General features: G+C 29.0%; 5 protein-coding genes across 6 annotated transcripts in view; 3 read left to right on the forward strand and 2 right to left on the reverse strand.

Annotated features, from left to right (window-relative positions):
- Nucleotides 1–368: 368 nt before the first annotated feature.
- Nucleotides 369–2,422, forward strand: RpS24 (ribosomal protein S24). 2 transcript variants are annotated; one of them, XR_016176126.1, is made up of 5 exons: nt 369–494; nt 864–926; nt 1,009–1,332; nt 1,678–1,758; nt 2,276–2,422. XR_016176126.1 is itself a non-coding variant. In XM_089171171.1 (4 exons), exons 1-4 carry the CDS (start codon nt 492–494, stop codon nt 2,276–2,278), a joined length of 393 nt encoding a protein of 130 aa, XP_089027297.1. In that variant the 5' UTR covers nt 373–491; the 3' UTR covers nt 2,279–2,422. The 2 variants fall into 2 exon arrangements, 1 of the variants encoding a protein (XP_089027297.1); XM_089171171.1 differs by lacking the exon at nt 1,678–1,758 and having other exon boundaries at nt 373–494.
- Nucleotides 2,423–2,515: 93 nt separating this feature from the next.
- On the reverse strand, nt 2,516–3,572 carry LOC107064685 (uncharacterized). Its single transcript, XM_089171170.1, has 3 exons — nt 3,431–3,572; nt 2,999–3,199; nt 2,516–2,910 (listed from the first exon to the last, which is right to left on the reverse strand). The coding sequence occupies exons 1-3, from the start codon at nt 3,501–3,503 to the stop codon at nt 2,534–2,536; spliced, it is 651 nt and encodes a 216-aa protein (XP_089027296.1). The 5' UTR covers nt 3,504–3,572; the 3' UTR covers nt 2,516–2,533.
- Nucleotides 3,573–5,626: 2,054 nt separating this feature from the next.
- LOC107064684 (uncharacterized) lies at nt 5,627–10,659 on the forward strand. Its single transcript, XM_015317662.2, has 2 exons — nt 5,627–5,785; nt 6,227–10,659. Exons 1-2 carry the CDS (start codon nt 5,627–5,629, stop codon nt 8,927–8,929), a joined length of 2,862 nt encoding a protein of 953 aa, XP_015173148.2. The 3' UTR covers nt 8,930–10,659.
- A 233-nt stretch (nt 10,660–10,892) lies between these two features.
- LOC107064688 (BOS complex subunit TMEM147) lies at nt 10,893–12,408 on the reverse strand. Its single transcript, XM_015317666.2, has 4 exons — nt 12,026–12,408; nt 11,789–11,927; nt 11,449–11,670; nt 10,893–11,361 (listed from the first exon to the last, which is right to left on the reverse strand). The coding sequence occupies exons 1-4, from the start codon at nt 12,100–12,102 to the stop codon at nt 11,110–11,112; spliced, it is 690 nt and encodes a 229-aa protein (XP_015173152.1). The 5' UTR covers nt 12,103–12,408; the 3' UTR covers nt 10,893–11,109.
- A 206-nt stretch (nt 12,409–12,614) lies between these two features.
- The window catches only part of LOC107064717 (uncharacterized), a 50,326-nt gene continuing 43,594 nt past the window's right edge, over nt 12,615–19,346 (forward strand). The window contains 2 exon segments of the mRNA XM_089171169.1: nt 12,615–13,112; nt 13,262–14,443. The gene's annotated coding sequence lies outside the window, so the exon portion shown is untranslated.

The raw sequence follows: 19,346 nt of genomic DNA on the forward strand, positions 1-19,346 counted from the left end.
CAACAATGTAAAATCTAGCATTAAATTATATTGATATTTATAAATAGAAACAAATAACTGAACACAATAAAATTTTATAATATATTTACTATATTTTGAATATTATTCTTTTAAAAATCTTTAGAAGTTGCAGACGCTAAAAATATTAAGAAAGCTATTATTTTTTTGTCGCAGCTTATTTACATATAATCCGAATTTGAACTCCAGATGTCAATCATTTTGTTTTTAAAATTGTATGTATATATAATTTTCCTTTTTTTATATATTTTTATCTTCTTTTCGTTTATCATACTTTATTTCTTTCTAATTAAAATAAAAGAATAATTAATAATAAAAATATTTCTATTTACTTTTAAGATGCACGCGCCAACTTCCAACTTTATTAGTTCATTATTCTTACACACATGTCGCTGCAGTATGAAATTCTTTTTAGGTTGGAACACTGATATGTTCTTTCTTATATTCATTCGGAAGAATATTATTATACAAAAATGGTATGTATTTAATATCCATAAATTGCTGTTTAATCGTAACGTAAAATAATTAGAATATAATAAATTATGAAACCGTAATATTCATCTACTTAGATTTTTCATATATTATATAAAATATGTATTTAGATTATAAAGTAATTTTAAACACAGTATTAGGTCTGAAGAAATGTGTTCAAACAACGTAAACATTATTGACATTAAATGTCAATTAAAAGTGTTTTTTTATGTTTTATTAAGACTAAATTTAAATAATTCCAGTATTTTTTTCATTCATTAGAAGATGTTATATCTCTAATATTAAAGGATCTTATCTAGGTACCATGTACACATAACATAACCTAATAAAGATATTTGAATCTTTTATTACAGACGGAAGCCACGATCCGGACACGAAAATTTATGACAAACCGGCTATTATGCCGGAAACAAATGGTAAGTTTTACAGAAGTTAATATCATTATTTTAAGACATAAATCTGTTATTCAATTATACGACCAATATACTTATATTACAGGTAGTTGATGTCCATCATCCTGGACAAGCTTCTGTACGAAAAACTGAGATTCGAGAAAAGTTAGCAAAAATGTATAAAGTAACACCAGATGTTGTATTTGTTTTTGGATTTTTAACACACTTTGGTGGAGGTAAATCCACTGGATTTGCTTTAATATATGACACCTTAGATTTCGCTAAAAAATTCGAACCAAAACATAGGCTAGCAAGGCACGGCCTTTATGAAAAGCAAAAGCTGACCCGAAAACAACGAAAAGAACGTAAAAATAGAATGAAGAAAGTTCGGGGTACTAAAAAAAGTAAAGTAGGAGCAGCTTCTAAGAAGGTAAGAAATACGCAAAATATTTGATCTCAAATTAATATGAAATAAATTATTTTAAACAATGAATGTGTTTAAGGGGAAATCATCTGTTATTGCATGTACTTATTTATATTATACAATGGCAATGAGCTTAGCAATTATTTCTTTTCTAAATTTAAAAACTGAAATTTTTCTTTCTAATATCATTCAAGAACAACATCAAAAATATAACAGAGATATATAATTCTTTAGTAAAGCTATATTATTTTAAACTGATATAATAAATAGCAATGATTGTCTTTTATTTAGTCACTTATTCTCTTTTGTGCATGCTACTACGGTGGAATACGATTTTTATTTACTTTCTAGGGGAGGAAGTAGACAAATGCTCCTAAATTTGCTCTACAAACCTCAAGAAGAAATAGCCTCTTATTCTGATGTTTATATATGGTCAGCATGTAACTTCAAATATTATTGTGTTTCATTAGATTATAGATTCTATTTGTATTGGATTTAGTTTGAAGTACATACTTTTGATTGCTGTATTATAACACAATTTTTTAGCACATCAGATAACTATTAGATAACTAAATGTGTGGAATATATTCTTTATTCTAAAAGCAAAGATAAAAGAGTGTATTTTCAATTTTATTTATAACTATTATTGTTTTATTTACTTGCTAACACACTTAGACAATTTAGATGTTTAAAAGTATTATACAAATTCTATTGAAAAATAATACAAATTTCCTAATTACAAAAAGTCATGCTGACTTGACTTTAACTGCATGCATTTTGTTTCTATATTACATAAAATAAAGAAATAATTATTTTTCCTAACTTTGCTTGGCTTGGCTTTAACAAGACACGATGATTTTAAATGCAATAATTTAATTACTAGTTCTGAACTGCTTTTTCCAGTATAATCTTTGAATGCTTAATTTTAATACAATTATTTATCTTTTAGTGAATCCATTACCACCATCATGAAGGCCACAATAATACCGGTAACATCGTCGTAAAAATTGTTTTAGTACATTTGAACATCAATATTAACATGGTAACACTTAAGAACGAATTTACGAAATAAAATTGTGAACTTCCTCATTAAAAAGATTATTTTTCATGTATTTTTTTATTTATATATATATAATTGATTATTTAAAATATAATAAGAAAATAAGAACCGATTAATGTATATGCTATCAATTTTGCAAATATTTTATTAAGGAAATATAACTTCAACAGAAGCTGCTGAGTTACCTGCTGATTCAGTATCATTGTCTTCCATTTGTACTAGAGATATTTCAGTGGAAGTGCTTTCAATTATGTCACTTTCCATTGTAGTTTCTTCCATCAAAACTGCATTTGCTGTGGTTGATGGAAAAAACTTCGTGGTAGTGAATGTATCGTCATAATTATCGTTTAACCAATCGTTATCAGACATTTGTTGTGGGTTTTGATTAGGTACGAATGAAGACGTGTCCCATTCCCTTGAATAGTTATAAGCAAACTCGTCATCGAGTTTGTCTCCCATTCGAATAAAGTACCAATGACCAATACGAAATCCAATATCGTATCTCGGATCAAATTTGACTCTAGCTAAAAATATATAGGAAATGTTAAAATCAATATAGCGAAAGTAATCTGCGCAATATCCGTTGAAATAAAGGTCTCGGTCATGACTCACATAAATCTACGAAGAATCCACCATAGTCACGAATACGATCTTGTATCTCAGCATTACTGGGATTCATTATTTCTCTGTTTTCTGGACCATTACTACCAAATTTCCTTCCTAACAGTCGATCCCTTAAATTGCGTAACCACTCTCGCACTCCTTCACCAAATTTAGCATGTGTTGAGTCTCCTCGGAAGGAGGCTTTGTTTTCTGGGAAATTACATGACATGGTTTGTTATTATGATAACAGCACATTTCTTAGTTTCAACAGTTATTTTAGTACAGTATTCATATAGTTCGATAATACAAACTCAAATGCATCTACTTTCAGCTAGTTTACAAATTTACGATATTACTCTAAACGTTTAAAATGATTATTTTAGGGTATGTAAGATTCCCAAAAAACTTCAATAATTCAAGTCTAACTACGTGATACTACACCTTCATTATAAGAGCCATTAGAATTAGAAATCTGATACGTTAATAGAAACAGCAAAAAAATGGGTAACCACATATTAACTTGATAGAAGAAAAGTTTTTATTAACAATAGTTAATTTTTTCTCTTTGCTTTATAGATGTACGAACGGAAGTACACTTCGTGCACGTTACGATTGCATCGTTAGTGCTAGCAATTTTATCAATAATCAAAATAAGTTCCAGTTACTCTTGCAAACGAATTGACCTTGGCCATTGTGATATTGATGTAATAGGATCTTTTCTAGATTGAAATAGGCAAGATAGTATTGCACTATACCGGTGTTACATGATGCATGTTATTGGCGCGTATTGTCTTTTTTCCTAGAGTATACAAGTGCTAGGATTAACTTGATTCTTGTCGACTAAAAATGATCTTGCTGAGAGTTGCATTAGAATTGCATAGGAGCCATAGCACACGATCATAGGCATTTCTAACAATCGTGGTTCATGGGTAGACGATAGGATTTCGATAAGAATTTCGTCATAGACATGACATGCGCGTGTGTGGGGTGATATGCAATATTTACTCTGGGATTTTCATTGATCGGAATCCGCCTATGCTACTCGGCGTATTCTCAAGTTCTTTTTAATCTCTCAAACAGCCCATTTCTAACGGCTGTTAAAGAGACACGTCACGTGATACAGTGACGGAGGAACAGTTCTTTAGACCCGTAGTGTAGTTTGTTGCTCATGAGACAGTCCAACGTACTTGTTGTTCTGTTTCTTGGCAAGGCTTTTGTTTAAAGTTATTGGACAACCTGCCTGCACACATTTGGTTTGGTCAGGTTATTTTCTTATAATCATTTATTGCCGAAGGTTTACACGAATTGATAATTTGAGAATACTGTTTGAAGAGTTTCAACATTTATTGTAGGATAAGATGCTGGCAGTAAAACAAGAACTGTTAGCTTTAATAATGTTATCAAATATTGGTATTTCATGTTGATCTCTTTGCTCGTCAATGCTTGCCTTAAATATAATTACCACGTCTTTTCTTAATATTATGAATCTTTGTTATAGTTTAAGATTAAACTTTTCATAGCATGTTGTAAATGTCGTTTATGATGTCGCTCACATATAAGTGCATCGATAGAAATATATGGAAATTTATAATTCTTCATATCATGATGTCAGAGTAGAATCTGTAATGGAATCGAATGTTGTAGAAATTAATGACGGTCATACAGCGCATGCTGCTCTTCGGTCATCTCGATAACGATCGTTATAGCGATGGAATTTGTTTAAAAGTCATACAACGCTAGAAAAACATGAAAAACGTAGGAAAATGGTTTGTGCAAAGATAAAAGAAACGTTACATATGAACAAATTTGATTAACCTTAAAATACTTAAATGTAACTGTTACAAACAAGTGAGAAAAAATAATGTATTAGAATACTACAATATTCGTATAGTTAATGCAATCGATGTTCCGTAAGCCTTAAAACCTAGCTTGATCGTGCATGTGGGTTTCCGAGGCAAAATATTAAAGATATTTAGGTGTTGCAGATTTTTTGAAATAAAATTCTGAAGAATCTTGAGAAAAACTACTATTATTACGCTAAAGGAAACGTGTTTAGTCTAAAGAAGACTTTTTTGTAAAATCAAATTATTAGGTTATAGAGGATATTTAATAAAAATAGTAATAGTATTAGCGGGCAAGAATTATTCCGAATTGAACGAACCGTAGGAATAACTTGGGCCAGTCCTGTACCTACCCACACTCGTCTAAATATTGTCGGACTATACCCCAACGTATGTTGAAGAACAGTTACCTTCCTACCCAGGCGTGTTTCGTACGAAAGGAGAGCCCGAATTTTATCGATTTAGAATTGATATTTAGTTATAGTATTAAAATAATTGAATTCCTAAGCGCTTGCTTATGCTAAAAAGTAAAGAAATGAAAGAAATAAAAGGATAACCTGAAGACAATAAATCGTTATCGCGATTTCAATTGGAAAAGCTTTGTGCAGCTGTGCTTGCCCGTAACGGAGAAGGAAGGAAGGAACGTTAGAAGTGGTCGTGGAGTGGGGAGACAGAAGCAATATGTCTACTAGTAATCCGTGCCGCTTGAGATCGACTCACGATTCAGTTACGATTGATAATAAATTTTTAACCTTCTAATTATTATTCGTGAAATTAAACTTTAGGTTTAGGTAAAATGTTTGGCGAAGGTGCTATGTGGGATGATTATGGGAACAATAATGAGGACAAGAGCAAAGAAGAACAACCCGAAAGACTTGTGGTAGATGTGGATATACCAATGCTGAAGGTTGAACCATTGTCCCCAACAGCTAGTGACTCTTATGAATCCCCACAGGTATATTACTTTTAGTTTTTCTATCCTAATCTTGTGATCGTTCTTAATTAAGTCGTCTCTTGGATTCCTATTTATTTGACTACTATGCATGTGACTATTATGCATGTTTTCGATGAATTAACTATCAGGAAATCGTGGATCAATTAAACACGCCAGGGTTGTACTTTTGATGTTCAATTCTTGGGGACTCCTCTGTGTAGGATTTAACAATGAAAAGCTTTCCATTCGATTTTTTAAATAATAACAAACTTTTGTGATTAAAATAAGGTCAACTGATCTAGCGAAGATGATAGTTTATTCCCGTTTATGATTATTAAATAAATATTTAAGGGATTAGGAATAATTAAGGATTTTATTTATTTTTGTTTTGTTTTGTTTTGTGTGTTGTTTATGTTATTGTAACTATAATCATGTTCCCTTAATATATGTATTTTATTGCAGAGTCCGTTAAGTTTACCAATTGTTACCCCACTTAAATTGAAGGATCCAATTATCCTTCTTGAAAAATGTGATAAAATTTGGAAAACCCTCCAGTTAATAAAAAATGTACAAAGTAATGGGTCAGAAATGATTACTAGTTCTATGTCTTCTACTATAAAAGATCCACGCATTACATATGAACCAATACTGGGCAATAACAACAGTGCACTTCCAAATTTCAAATTCTCTGTTAAGAGCACCAAAAAATTATATCATTGCAATATATGTGGTAAAGAATACAGTGAAAATCGAAGTCTTAGGTCACATTCACAAAGAATACATGGAATATATATACCACCTAAACGTATACACAATAAACCAAAACTCAAGGAAATTGGTAGTGAAAATATTACTTCTGATCTTACTACAAAAGTTACAAGCATAAAAGTGAATGAAAATAATTTTGAAGAGAAGAAAAATAATGTCTCAGATAAGGATATGACCCTAACAACTTATGATACCTATCGTGTTAAATGTCCACTATGTAAACGCTCTATAACAAGCTTGCGAAAACATTTAACTGAATATCATAAAATTGGGTGTCCAGGTCTTGTTATCAAAGAATTAGAAAATAATGCGATAGAGTCTTCAAATCTTAATCTTCAAAATCTTACGAAAGCAATGATTAATACAATCGCCTTATCTGAGAATTCTGAAAATGATAATAATAAAATGATGCTTGAAGCAGTGAATCCAAACGAAGTCAAATCAACAGAGATTGAAACGTCAAATGGTAAAAATGATTCTCAGAATTTACAGTCAAAAAAAGTGTCCAAATTCCTATGCGACATATGTTATGGAGTATATGCCAGTAGTAGTTTCTCTAAACATAGGCGTATTCATAGGAAGCGTGGTGAAACTAAAGATAATTTTGATATTTTCAATTGTCGTTACGTTAATTCTCCATTAAGTAACAAACGGATATTAATGTCAACTGCTTTGCAAAACCAAGAAAAGAGTAAAGTGGATTTATTGAATTCTATAGCAAATGACAATTTACAAAATCCTAAATCTAATGCTAATAACAAAAATAATAATACAAGAAGAAGAAGACGAAGAAAAGTAAGTAAAAATAATCTTGGTAGATCATGTATTTGTGGCAGAACATTTCGTAATTATCATACTTTAATGTTACACAAAAATAGTTGTAAATTAAGAGATAACAGTGAAACAGACTCCATTACGGAAGACAATCTTGATCGAGATTCCCCTAGTGGTATTAATATTAAAATAAAGAAAAAAAACAATTCTTATGAAATAGTTAACAAAGAAAGCAGCGATGAAAATAAATCTAAGGATTCTGGCCATTCCCGTGATCATTCCCATACACTGTCAGACATTTCAAAATTATTTCTGGGAAGAGATAGTAAAATATCTCAAGAAAAGCATTCACTGGATGTACTTGAATCCTTTAAATACAGCAAAGACCATAACATATTGAAAATAGAAACGATTAATGAAAACCTTGATATTAATATAGAAGAAAATTCGCATGATCCTTTAGATAATGACAGGAAAGAAAATAAACAGATTAAAGAAGAAGAGATACATATTTCCGAGATACAAGAAGGAAAAGGAAATGTTGAAGTAGTGCCTACGTATTTGTGTGAGGCAATTATGTCTGAACAATCAGAAACGACAGATGATTCTTCAAATATTTTAAAAGCAAAGAAAAGATCTATCAGTGCGGATAACACTGATAATCTTATCAAACCTAAAAAACCAAAATTAATATGTATAACAAGAAATATAAGTATTTTAAAAAGAAGAAAAGAGAACTTAATGAAGTATAATAGTCAAAAGTTCATATGTAATATACCATCATATGTGAACACCATCTGTCCCTGCGGTATAATATTTTCAACTATGAATAATTGCAATGCACATATAGCTAAATGTCATCCATTATTTCTCCGATGTGGTTTTTGTACTGAAAGATTCAATACTATTAGCGAATACAATAACCACAGATGTAATGTGGAAGAGGGAAAGATGCTTACTGAATTACAAATGGATATGTCATGTCCTTTTTGTCACATTAATGTAAAAAATAGAAATGAATTTAATCTACACATTAAAGCTCAGCATTTTGATCCAGAATTATCTTATCAATGTTACGAATGCACCAAAAAATTTGCTAGTAGTATAGCATGTCAAAAACACTTTCAAAAAGTACATGGAAAATGTTTATGTAACGTTTGTGGTAAAAAATTAACAGCTGCAGCAAAACTTAGACACGAAGGATATCATTATGGTCTTGGTTTTCCATGTCACATCTGTAAAAAGACTCATTCAACTCGAAAATATTTAAGAAGTCATAAAAGAAATATACACGGAGACACTCAAACGTTAATAACATGTTATATTTGCTTAAAGGGAGTTAAGAAAAAATTATTTAGCCAGCATCTTTATGCTCATACAACTATAACATGGTGCAAACTATGTAAGAAGGTCTGTTCTAATGCAAGAATTTTAGAACATCATATTATATCGTCTCATAAAGGCAAGTATCCTTGGATTAAATGCAATTTTTGTACCAGAAAATTTAGCAATAGAAGGTTTCTGGAAACTCATTTAAAAAGAGAGAAATGTAAATGTGACTATCTTCAAATTCGAAAAAAAATTAAAAGGAATCCAAAGGATCATCATTTACTGCATAGTTAGTGTTTTAAGGCAATGTATTTTTATAACCTTAAAGCAATTTTATTTCCTTGATATTTCCTTGATATTTCCTTGATATTTCCTTGATATTTCCTTAGTAAGGGTATTACATAAAATTATATATTATATATATGTAGTTTTATTTTATTTGATAAATTGCTAAATTACAAATACTTTACATTTTGATTTAGACTTAACAAATTCATCATCAATATTGTTAATATAAAACAGTATCATTCCCTTTATTGAACATAATATTGACCGCTTGTATGTTGCGCTTAAATAAATAATATTTTTTAATATTATTAAACATTCATGAATACTTCTATAAATGTAATATCATTTAAGATAATAATTATAGCTTGTGAAGAATTCAATCTATACATTTTAATGTTATAATTTACTGTACTACTTAAAAATTACCAAAATAATGAATATTATTTACTTATGTGCTTTAAATATAATTCTTGAATATTAGAAATTTTGTAAATATTTCTGTTATAGTGATAAACTAGGTATCTAGATAATACGAATATTGGTTTTTCTTTTTTTTTTTTGTAATTAAAATTAACAATGAAATCTAATTAATAAATATAATAATATATAATATTAAGTAGAATTATAAATATATAGTTATGTATACTTGATATAAAATATAAGAAAAAAATATATTTTTTAAATAATATCAATAATGTCGTCATAAATTAAATCATTTATAAACAAGATTAATATAGTCTATAAAAAAAAGTATAATTCTCCCAATACACATTAAAAAACAATGACTAATGAGTATAGTAAAGTTGTTATGACAGTTCCATCTCAAATATACGAAGAATTTGAAAGATCAAATTATAAATTAATTGTAATACACGTACTACATAGTAGATTACAAAAAGTATTACAAATTATAATGGAATCATTTAATTTATTTATTTAATAATAAATAATTGTAAATATAATGATTTCATTAAAAACAATTTGTGGAACTTTGTATACAATTTCTTTTATACGTGTGTACATATATGAATAAATAGCATAATACTTATTTTTATAACAAATTATTCATTGACTGTGCAAATATTAATTTTGACAGAAATTAAAAATTATAATAGAATAAATAGTATATTTCTTTCAATATTTATTTAGTTAAAATACATCTCAATTTTATTAAGCAGGGTGTTAGATGCTTTTCCATACAAACATTATGAGCACATATACTATGTTTAAAAATAAGAAAAAAAAGTTAGTTTAGAAAGTTTTACAATTTAGGTTTTAACTTTTGAATAAAATTTTAAATGATATATTGTTAGATAATATTCATTTCTTATTTTTGAGTATAGAATTTATTCACAACTTTTGTACAAGAAATATCTGACACCTTTTATATTTTCAATCAGTGATTTAGTCCAATTTCTTTTAGTCTATAGGCTAGTTTTTCTTTAACAAATAGGAGTAGATACACGTTTCTTTTCATTTTAATTATTTATTTAGTTTGGGGTATAAAGGTTAATCTAAATTTTGATTTTTAAAAATACATAAGTTTGCAGCTGCTATCTGAACAATGCTGTTTGAAGTTGTTTAACTCTAATACACTTTAAATTATTTTAATAAAAATAAAATACAAATACACATTACATCTTTTTTTTTCTATTGAAATTATAAAATATGATTGTTATTATTTAGCAAAATATTTATTTGAATTATGTTCAATAAATAAATGTTATAAATTTCAATCAAGTTTCATTTTATTTTTAAATTTAGATAATAAATTGAATCTTCTATTATGTCTTATTAAAAAAGTATGAATAATATTCTCTTCTTATGATAATACACTTAAGATTAAAATATTAATTTTGCTTATGTGCGTGTAATATATAAATAAAAGAAAATAATATATAAGTAAATTAAAATATAAATATTCTTGTTCGTGATACTCGTAATAAATAATAAAGAGAATCATAAAAGATGAAATTGAGGTAATTTATATAATGTAGTAACACAGATAAAATATCATTGTATAATATATTAAAGTTTGTAATATATAATAGCAGAATATAAATATGTACAAAAACATTCAATATTCTTATAAGAAATACACTAAATAGTCATTTCTAAATAGGCTATTTAATGTAAAACTCATTAAATTAAATAACACTACGTATATTACAAACTATATGTTATTTTTAAAAGATTCCAATCGCATATGCTAATCCAGCATAAATATGTAAAGTTATAACTCCCATAATCAAAGTAGTAAGTGCTTTAATAACTAATGTTGACCAAGAACCAGCTAATAAAAGTGATGTTAAACAATCTAGAACAAGAGGCCTATATACCGTTAATAAAAGCATACAGATAACAATAGGAACTAAGCTGCGTTTTAAATCGTGTCTTGACCACAGCCATACAAGTGTAGCTGTGGTTATATGTTGAACCTAAAAAAGATATAATATACATATATATCATATATAGCTTAAATAATTTGTATTATCTTAATCACATGTGACAAATGAATATCTTACCAAATTAATATTAGATTCTAAACTCCTTTGTATATATTTCCAATCAAATTCAGCACCACGTGCACCCACCCATAACAACAAAAATCTTGTGAGAAGAACTTCTGCACCTGCCCAACCTATTCCAGCGGTTAATACTTTAGCATGACCTTTACCAGGAATTCCATTAAGTACTAAGAGAATTCCTACTAAATCTGCTAAATCTATAGAAGACTTTAGAAATTCCTACAAGTAAAACATATAATATATAATTTACAAATTATTACTATAATAGTAATTTTATAATACATCAAATTATAGTCTACGAAAGTGTCGATATGAGCGTTATCATTTTAATACGTACACCGAATAAATCGAAACCTTCTTCTCCAACACTATCTGCGGTAGGAAAAAAAGTAGCGAGTGCTAACATCTTCACCAATTGCGTGAAGATGTAAATACCTCCAGCTTGAATGCATTTCCAAAATGCACCATATTCTGACCTATAAATAATATATTATATTAGACATACTTTCATTTATAATATAATACATAAATTAAAAAAACAAATGTATGAATATATTTATATACATATACTTACAAGCCAGAATATTTATAAGTCATATAATATGGTACATATACTAATGCTAAACAATTTCCAAAATGATACAGAGTCATTTTATTATAAATTTTATTAAACTTATTTCACTATTATATGTTTAACATACAAATCACTTCACTAAAACATAGTTACAATTACAAGATAACCTATTTAAAGGTAATATCTTTTTAACTTCATTTTATTCAGGATTACCACTACACATTTTTAAATATTCAAAGTCATCGTACCAACATTTCTTACACGAGTTTTATAAATATAAGCATTTAGAAGCTTATATTTATTATAATATAACGTCTATTGACACATTATTTAACATATATAAATAAATCTGAAGTAATTATTATTTTATTTAATATTTTTAATGATGTTTTTCCCACGCTTCTTCTTTCATTTAAATGTGCACCAATCAGTAACCAAATGTATTATGATATGGAGATTGACATATGGACCTGGTATTGGCAGAGGCGTGTCTTACTCTAGCGGCAAAAATATGAACTAGTCTTCGTAAGTTGCTATGCATTATGTATATAAACAAAATAGAGAACGTTTATATAATTATCATTTTTTAATAACAGCAAGAGGGTGAGCCATAACTAAAGGTCTTTAGGGATTTCTACTTTGTGGTATTGGTAACTGTTAAGGCGTGTTTCCCTTAACCAGAGGATCGTTCCGTGAGTGAGGAAACTGACCAATAGGAGCACTGGGTTAGAGTGAGAGAGATCTCCTTTTTTATTTGCGATCTCAGGGACGAGCTTTATTCACAGACGATGCCGAGCACGTGAACCATGGTGCTGGGCGAGTGCCCGATGGTGCTAAGCGCGGGCAGGATAATGCTGAATTCTGGCCGGATGAAGACGATCTGATCTGCTTCGAGCGTTGGATGAGGGCGAGAGCGAGGCGATCGAGTGATCAACCGTGAGGCCCAATCAGACGGTGCACGTCAGGAAAAAGCGCTTCCTGCTGGGTCATTACCGGTGGCATGAGCTGAAGCTAAGGTTGCTGACCGAGAGATGTCAGCACTGAGCTGGTGCGAGACGCCACAGGCTTATCGTCCAGTTAAGATCAGGTAATAAAAAGATATTTTGTAAGGTTCACACCTTCCTATTACAATATATAAAGAATATAAGGATCAATTATGATTTTTTGAGTATATTTCGACAATTTTTATGATCCTATATCGTATTTTTAATCATTCGAAGTTTGTCTTTATTATAGGTGGAAACAAGAAGTACTGCGCAGTATTTTCGCGCACGCAGTTTTTTAGCGCCAGTTTTGTGTACAGCAATATGGCGAATCTTTCAAATTTTTTAATCTGTCATCTCTATACTTTTTGCAGCGGATTTTGTTATCCCATTAAAGAAGAACAGTTTTTCAACGTATAGGAGGACCGAAAAATTTTCAGTCCAGCATGTAAAACATCTTTAAATAGATATGTAATGGTTATGCAAATGTATATACTTTTAAACAATCTTAAATAAAAGATGAGTACATTAGAGTATTAAAATAATCATTAATTAATAGAAAGGAATGTCTATTGTTGTTTAAAAGCTTTAAACAAAAGCGCTAAAAAAAGAAATATTTAGGTGATATAGTTAGATGCCTTACATTGTATAACATATATATATATATGTATATACATGTATATAGTCAATCAAGCGTGGGCATGGAACTATGTAGAATCGCCCACGCGTATTTTGCAGCAGCTTGCTTTATATAGGTTTACTGCAGGGCGAATAGTTCAGCAGTGTACCTGAGACCGCGATGAACGCACATTTGAATCAGCATTGCAGAAATTCGCGTATCTTTTCAAATTCCCTTGTTGGCTTCTTTCTTTCTTTTATTTTCTTTTATCTTTTTTTATTTTTTATATTTTACAATCATTCTTTTGTCCATTATTTTTTGCAATGAATCCGAGTTTACGAAAAGCTAAAAAAAAAAAAAAAAAGAAATGAAAATAATTAATAATTCGCGAGTGCTGTAGAATATTTTGTCGAAGATTTTTAAATTTGTAAAATGTTTCCTTAACAAATTTCATTGAAATTCAAACTAGTACGAGAATAGGTCGTTTGAATGGGATTGAACTTCGCGCCTTTATTGACGTCCAATGATTATCGTTCGATTGGTTGCTGCGATATCGATAAATGGGTTAATCAATTTCATTGTTTCGTACGTGTAAATAATTTCGAAAAGAAATTTGAATTTTAATTCGGTTTCTTTTTTGTTTTTGTTTTTTTTTTGAAAAAGAAAATAATGTTCGATGAATTATTGATTGGCGAATGATGAGTTAATATAACGAAGAGTTGAAAATTAAACGAAGAAAGGATCATTGAAGAGAATTCAAGATTTCAAAATGTAACTGCATCTTTGAAATGTTAGAATTTATCATCATGTTGCTTTGTAAGTAATATATTTTCAAATTGTAATAATTATATATAATTAATAATTGATGGAAAATGTAGGAAATGCATAAACGTTTCCTCCTTTTTCCTATAATTTTCTATAATTATTAAAATTATTTGTGTATTACTTTCATGATAAATATCTTTCTAATAATGTCATTATGTTCTAACAGATTTGTATCGTTTATTATTAGATAATTAGGTTCTCGTAAATGAGCGCACACGTTTAGTGAATATTAGCATACGATGGTTCCCGATACGATTATTAGTTATGAGAGCTTATTCAAATATGTAAATGATCCAGTAACTTTTGTATATGCATAATACGAAAAGCGACAATACTAACAACACATATATATACATGAATATATATATGCAAATATATAAATGATCTTACATAATTATATACTATACTGAATCGTGTATACTACAGAGTACACATTTACTCGCTGGCATTATTGAAGAATAGAGACTGAATACATGTATATATATATATATATATGAGTACCAGGATGTGAAAGAGAGGATAAAGTATTGAGAATTCATAAAGAGATATAGAAAGATAGGAAAAAAGCTTATCGATGAAGTACTATGTAGTACGTTTATCCGAAAATCTGATGGGACAAAAGCAAGTAAAGTACTGATATTTGATAAAGAACTGATATTTTATATGGAATATGTTATGACTAACAACTCGTCAAATATAACAAATAAAATATCTATTAATATTTTATTTTTTAATATTTAATATTTAATATTTAATATTATTATTATTATTATTATTATACTCGTCAAATATCAAATATATAAAAATGTAGATTTCGTTTGTGCCTAATTGGTAATCTTCAAAAGTACTTTACCGATTGTCTAGAAATTTTGATACAACGTTGCATTCGTATACAGCTAAGTTTTTATTAGATTCAATTATTTATAAAATAATTATTTAATTTTTTACAAATAATTGTTTATATTGCTGTAGATTTCAGTGAATTCTCGAAATATATCAGACTTTGTAAATATAATCACGCAAAACATTTGTGAACATATTATGTAGGATAAAAGAGTATGTATATACGTATATGACTACAAACTATAAAACTACAAACTAGAAAAGAAATATTACTCTTTCTCAGTGTATTTCTATCGATATCTTCTAATACTGTCTAATATTGGAGCATTTACCAATATATATGTAGATATGTTTCTAAATCTGATGCTTCTGGCTAATGTATGTACTTATATACGTATCCCAATAGGAAATACAATGCACACATATAGTCAGTGGCTGCTCGTCAGTGCGAGATGTAAGCTGATTATACGGAATAAACATGTATGTGTGTGTATATTGCAATAGATTTCCGTGCACGTGGCTATGTGCATTTAGATTCGTAGATGTTAATGCAAAAGTGAAAACATTTAATATATCTTAGAGTAGATATTTGCAATTTTTCAATTCAAAGAAAATATTATTATAATCTTATTTTTAACTTAAATTAAAATAATATTTAAGTAAATATTCTTGAACAATTTTTCGAATTATGGAATCATCTAATGTCTTACGAATAAAGATTTGAATATCAGTTATAAAATGACAAATAGAAACTTGATAAATAATTTCCTGTCAAACGTTTCAGTAGTTCAGTAACGGTTTAGTGATACAGGTCGAGATGCAAATGTATGATTCGTATGTAGCAGATCGAAATCGTGCATGGTTGAAATTCAAGCGCATGAAATACACTAGGTCTGTTGTTCACGATGAAATACACGATTTAACCTGGAAATAACACTGGCGTAGGGATGACGAGTATCGTATGGAAACTAGGCTACCTATCTACCTACCTACCTAACTAACTAGTTACCCATATGTGACTTTGTCCTGTTCTCTCTCTCTCTCTCTCTCTTTCTCTTTCTCTCCTGTGGTGCCAAATTGGAAATGTTTATAACATGTGAACAACGAGTTCAATCATAACCAGATATATTGGATAATTCTATTTAATTGGAATTTTAATTTTGATAATTTCATTTATCATACAAAGTTTTGTAAAATATGATTATTCGTTTGACAAAAAGAAGACGAAAAAAACACAAAAAATTGTGGTAGTTTGAAATAATTCACATATGCATACGCGTTTGCTATATACCCGGATATACAATATTAATGTGTAACTTTCCACTTGACTAAGTTAAGAGAAAAGTTTCATCCGATAAACATACGATATTTCCCGTATACTGTATCCACGATATTCGTAGAAATACAAAACGAGTTTTGGAGTGCGAAATGCCCGACAACAAGAGCTCCGTAAACATCGACACCACTTGCATATCCTGCATTTGTCGTCGAATCACCGAAAGTCCCTACCCACTCTGTGGCTGCTGATACGAAAATCCTATACGAAACTTTTCATATTTTTCCTACTGTGATTTGATTGAATTTATTGCGAAAGGGTAGATCAATAGGGTACCTAGATGTTTTGTGTCTGTTTTTGAAATTTGTCAAAACAATTCGTATTTTCTTTATTGACGTACAATTTTTATAAAATATATATATATTTTTAATACGTTAATTGAAATACGAATTAGAGACATTGGAATTTGATTGATAGATTTTTGTAGATATTGTCTTCGATTTTTAAGATCATTAACACGCCCCTCCTCTTTTATCCACTTTCTTTGGATAAATCAATGATAGAAAATAGGACAACGAATCCGTAAAATTTTATAGCCTTTTCGAAAGATTTATTCCTTCTTTTTCAACAGTTCTTTCAATTGTTCCTTGATATTTTTCTAGTTGCCTTCTTAAATGGTATTTAAGAGAACGTTCAAAGAAACAGAAGAAACTGTGCATTCCATGAACGTTTATCTGATTGGAATACGAAAGAAAGTTCAATTTGATACTTTGATGAGTTTTTACATTTTTGTTCTTTTTTTGTTTGATTTCATTTTAAACAAAGCTAAAGATTTCATTTTATCAGTGTTACACGCTTCGTTTCATTTTCTACAATAGCAAATATCTGCTTTGACTTCGAATGAGTGTTTACAAAAATTGACACGAGCTACGTTCAATAAAATTTATAGGGAACATCTAAAAGTCATCAAAGATTTGACATACTTTTGTCTTCCAGTTGAAAAAATAATTAATAGACCTATAAAAAAACAAAAAATTAATTCATCAAAAAAGCAGACACACAATTAAAGACCATTATTTTTTGTAGACACCCTTTAGAATTCTCATTGAAATTTCTTTATGTTACTTCAATTTTATTTCAATTTTTATTATTGAATATATTTGATGAACATAATTAATTGTAGAATTTAGTAGAAATTTGTTATGTTGTAACTTCATTCGCAGACAGGGATGAAATATACGATGTAGGATTGCATACCATTTTTCAGGAGAGATAAACTTCATCGGCATTATTTTCCCTACTTTCTTTCTTTTTTTTTTTTTTTTTTACTGTCGCTTCATCCGTTCGTTTATTATGGAGATGTTTCAAATTCTTGGCACGTTTTTCTCAACAAGCACTCGTGCGTCTTGCAAGGTAGACTCAGACAGACCGTATCGACTGCGTACAAATGGATCCTCTGTTCCCTTTTGCTCTGTTCCTTAATTCCCTTAGAGACATAGACATAGGCATACACACACACACACACGCACACTCATACACACAGACATCCGTAGGACGCGTATCATTTCAAAAGTATGTAAAATTAATTTGCTTACCTTTGTTATTCAATCAAATTGTATCTTTAAACAAAATGACCTTATCAACATTTTATTTCAATAATTTATCATATTTAAGGTCGAACAGAAATATTTTATAAGATTATTTATACAAAATCTAAATCATTTAGAATTTTAAATTGGATTTCAAATAAAATTTAATTGTATTGTTTAATTTAAAGTAAATTAATTGTACAAAATTGTTGAATAATGATACTAGATATTTTATAGAGGATTAATTAGAGGAACTTTTGATTCATTTTGCATATTTATACGTATACGTCACTTGTGCAGTTTTTGCCATTAAATTGAAATCGGCACAACCACAAAAGGGGAGAGAAGTAGGTAAAGGATCGTGTAAATCAGACATTGGAAAGTGGTCCTCGTGTTAACGTGGACTTCGTAGAGAGTAAAGGAGATCTTCTCGAGTACTTACCTTCGTTGAGAAGTAGAGAAATCGTTGAATTCTACAATAGGATGATAGTCTAAGAGTTCACCTAATTTTTGCGGTACTCAGATGTTGTGTGTGTGTGTGTGTGTGTGTGAAAACTGAATTTTGTTAATAATAAAATTTTCTTTCGAATTTTTCATCATTTTATTTCTTTTTTTTTTTTATCTTCAATTAGGTTTCTGTTTTTTCTTTTCTTTTCTTTTTTTTTTTTCTTCTATTAGAAATTCTCGAAGAAAAGTTACTTGACTTTTTTCGAATGAAATAAATCATCGCGGTAATAAAAACATCGATACGTCTTTTCTCTAAACAACAAAGAACTTTATTAAATAAAGCCACGTGTGTTTGATCGGTTCGGGTAGAAGTATCGTAGCCTATTTTGTTTTTTTTGTTTTTTGTTTTGTTTTGTTTTGTTTGATAATCGGTAGAAAACTTATGTGTGTTTGGATCAACGTGTAATACCGTGAAAAGTAGAACGAGAAAAATCGAAGGGAGAAATAAAATAAGAAATAGAAAAAAGGAAAGAAAATAAGAATGAAAAAAAAAAGAATAAGAAAGAAAATAAAAGATCGGTTGCTCGTATAAAATGTAATTTTCATTGAAATTAATTGATATTACTTGCATCGACGAGTCACATGTTAGAAAAACTTGAAACGTCACTCGTCGAATGTTTCTTTTTTCAAACGTTTTCATATTATCAAGGTTAACAAAAACGGGGTTGTGCATATGAAA

This window comes from Polistes dominula, unplaced genomic scaffold (genome assembly GCF_049000335.1).
Source record: "Polistes dominula isolate Pdom_NZ unplaced genomic scaffold, Pdom_raw_medaka contig_31, whole genome shotgun sequence".
Lineage (NCBI taxonomy): Eukaryota > Metazoa > Arthropoda > Insecta > Hymenoptera > Vespidae > Polistes > Polistes dominula.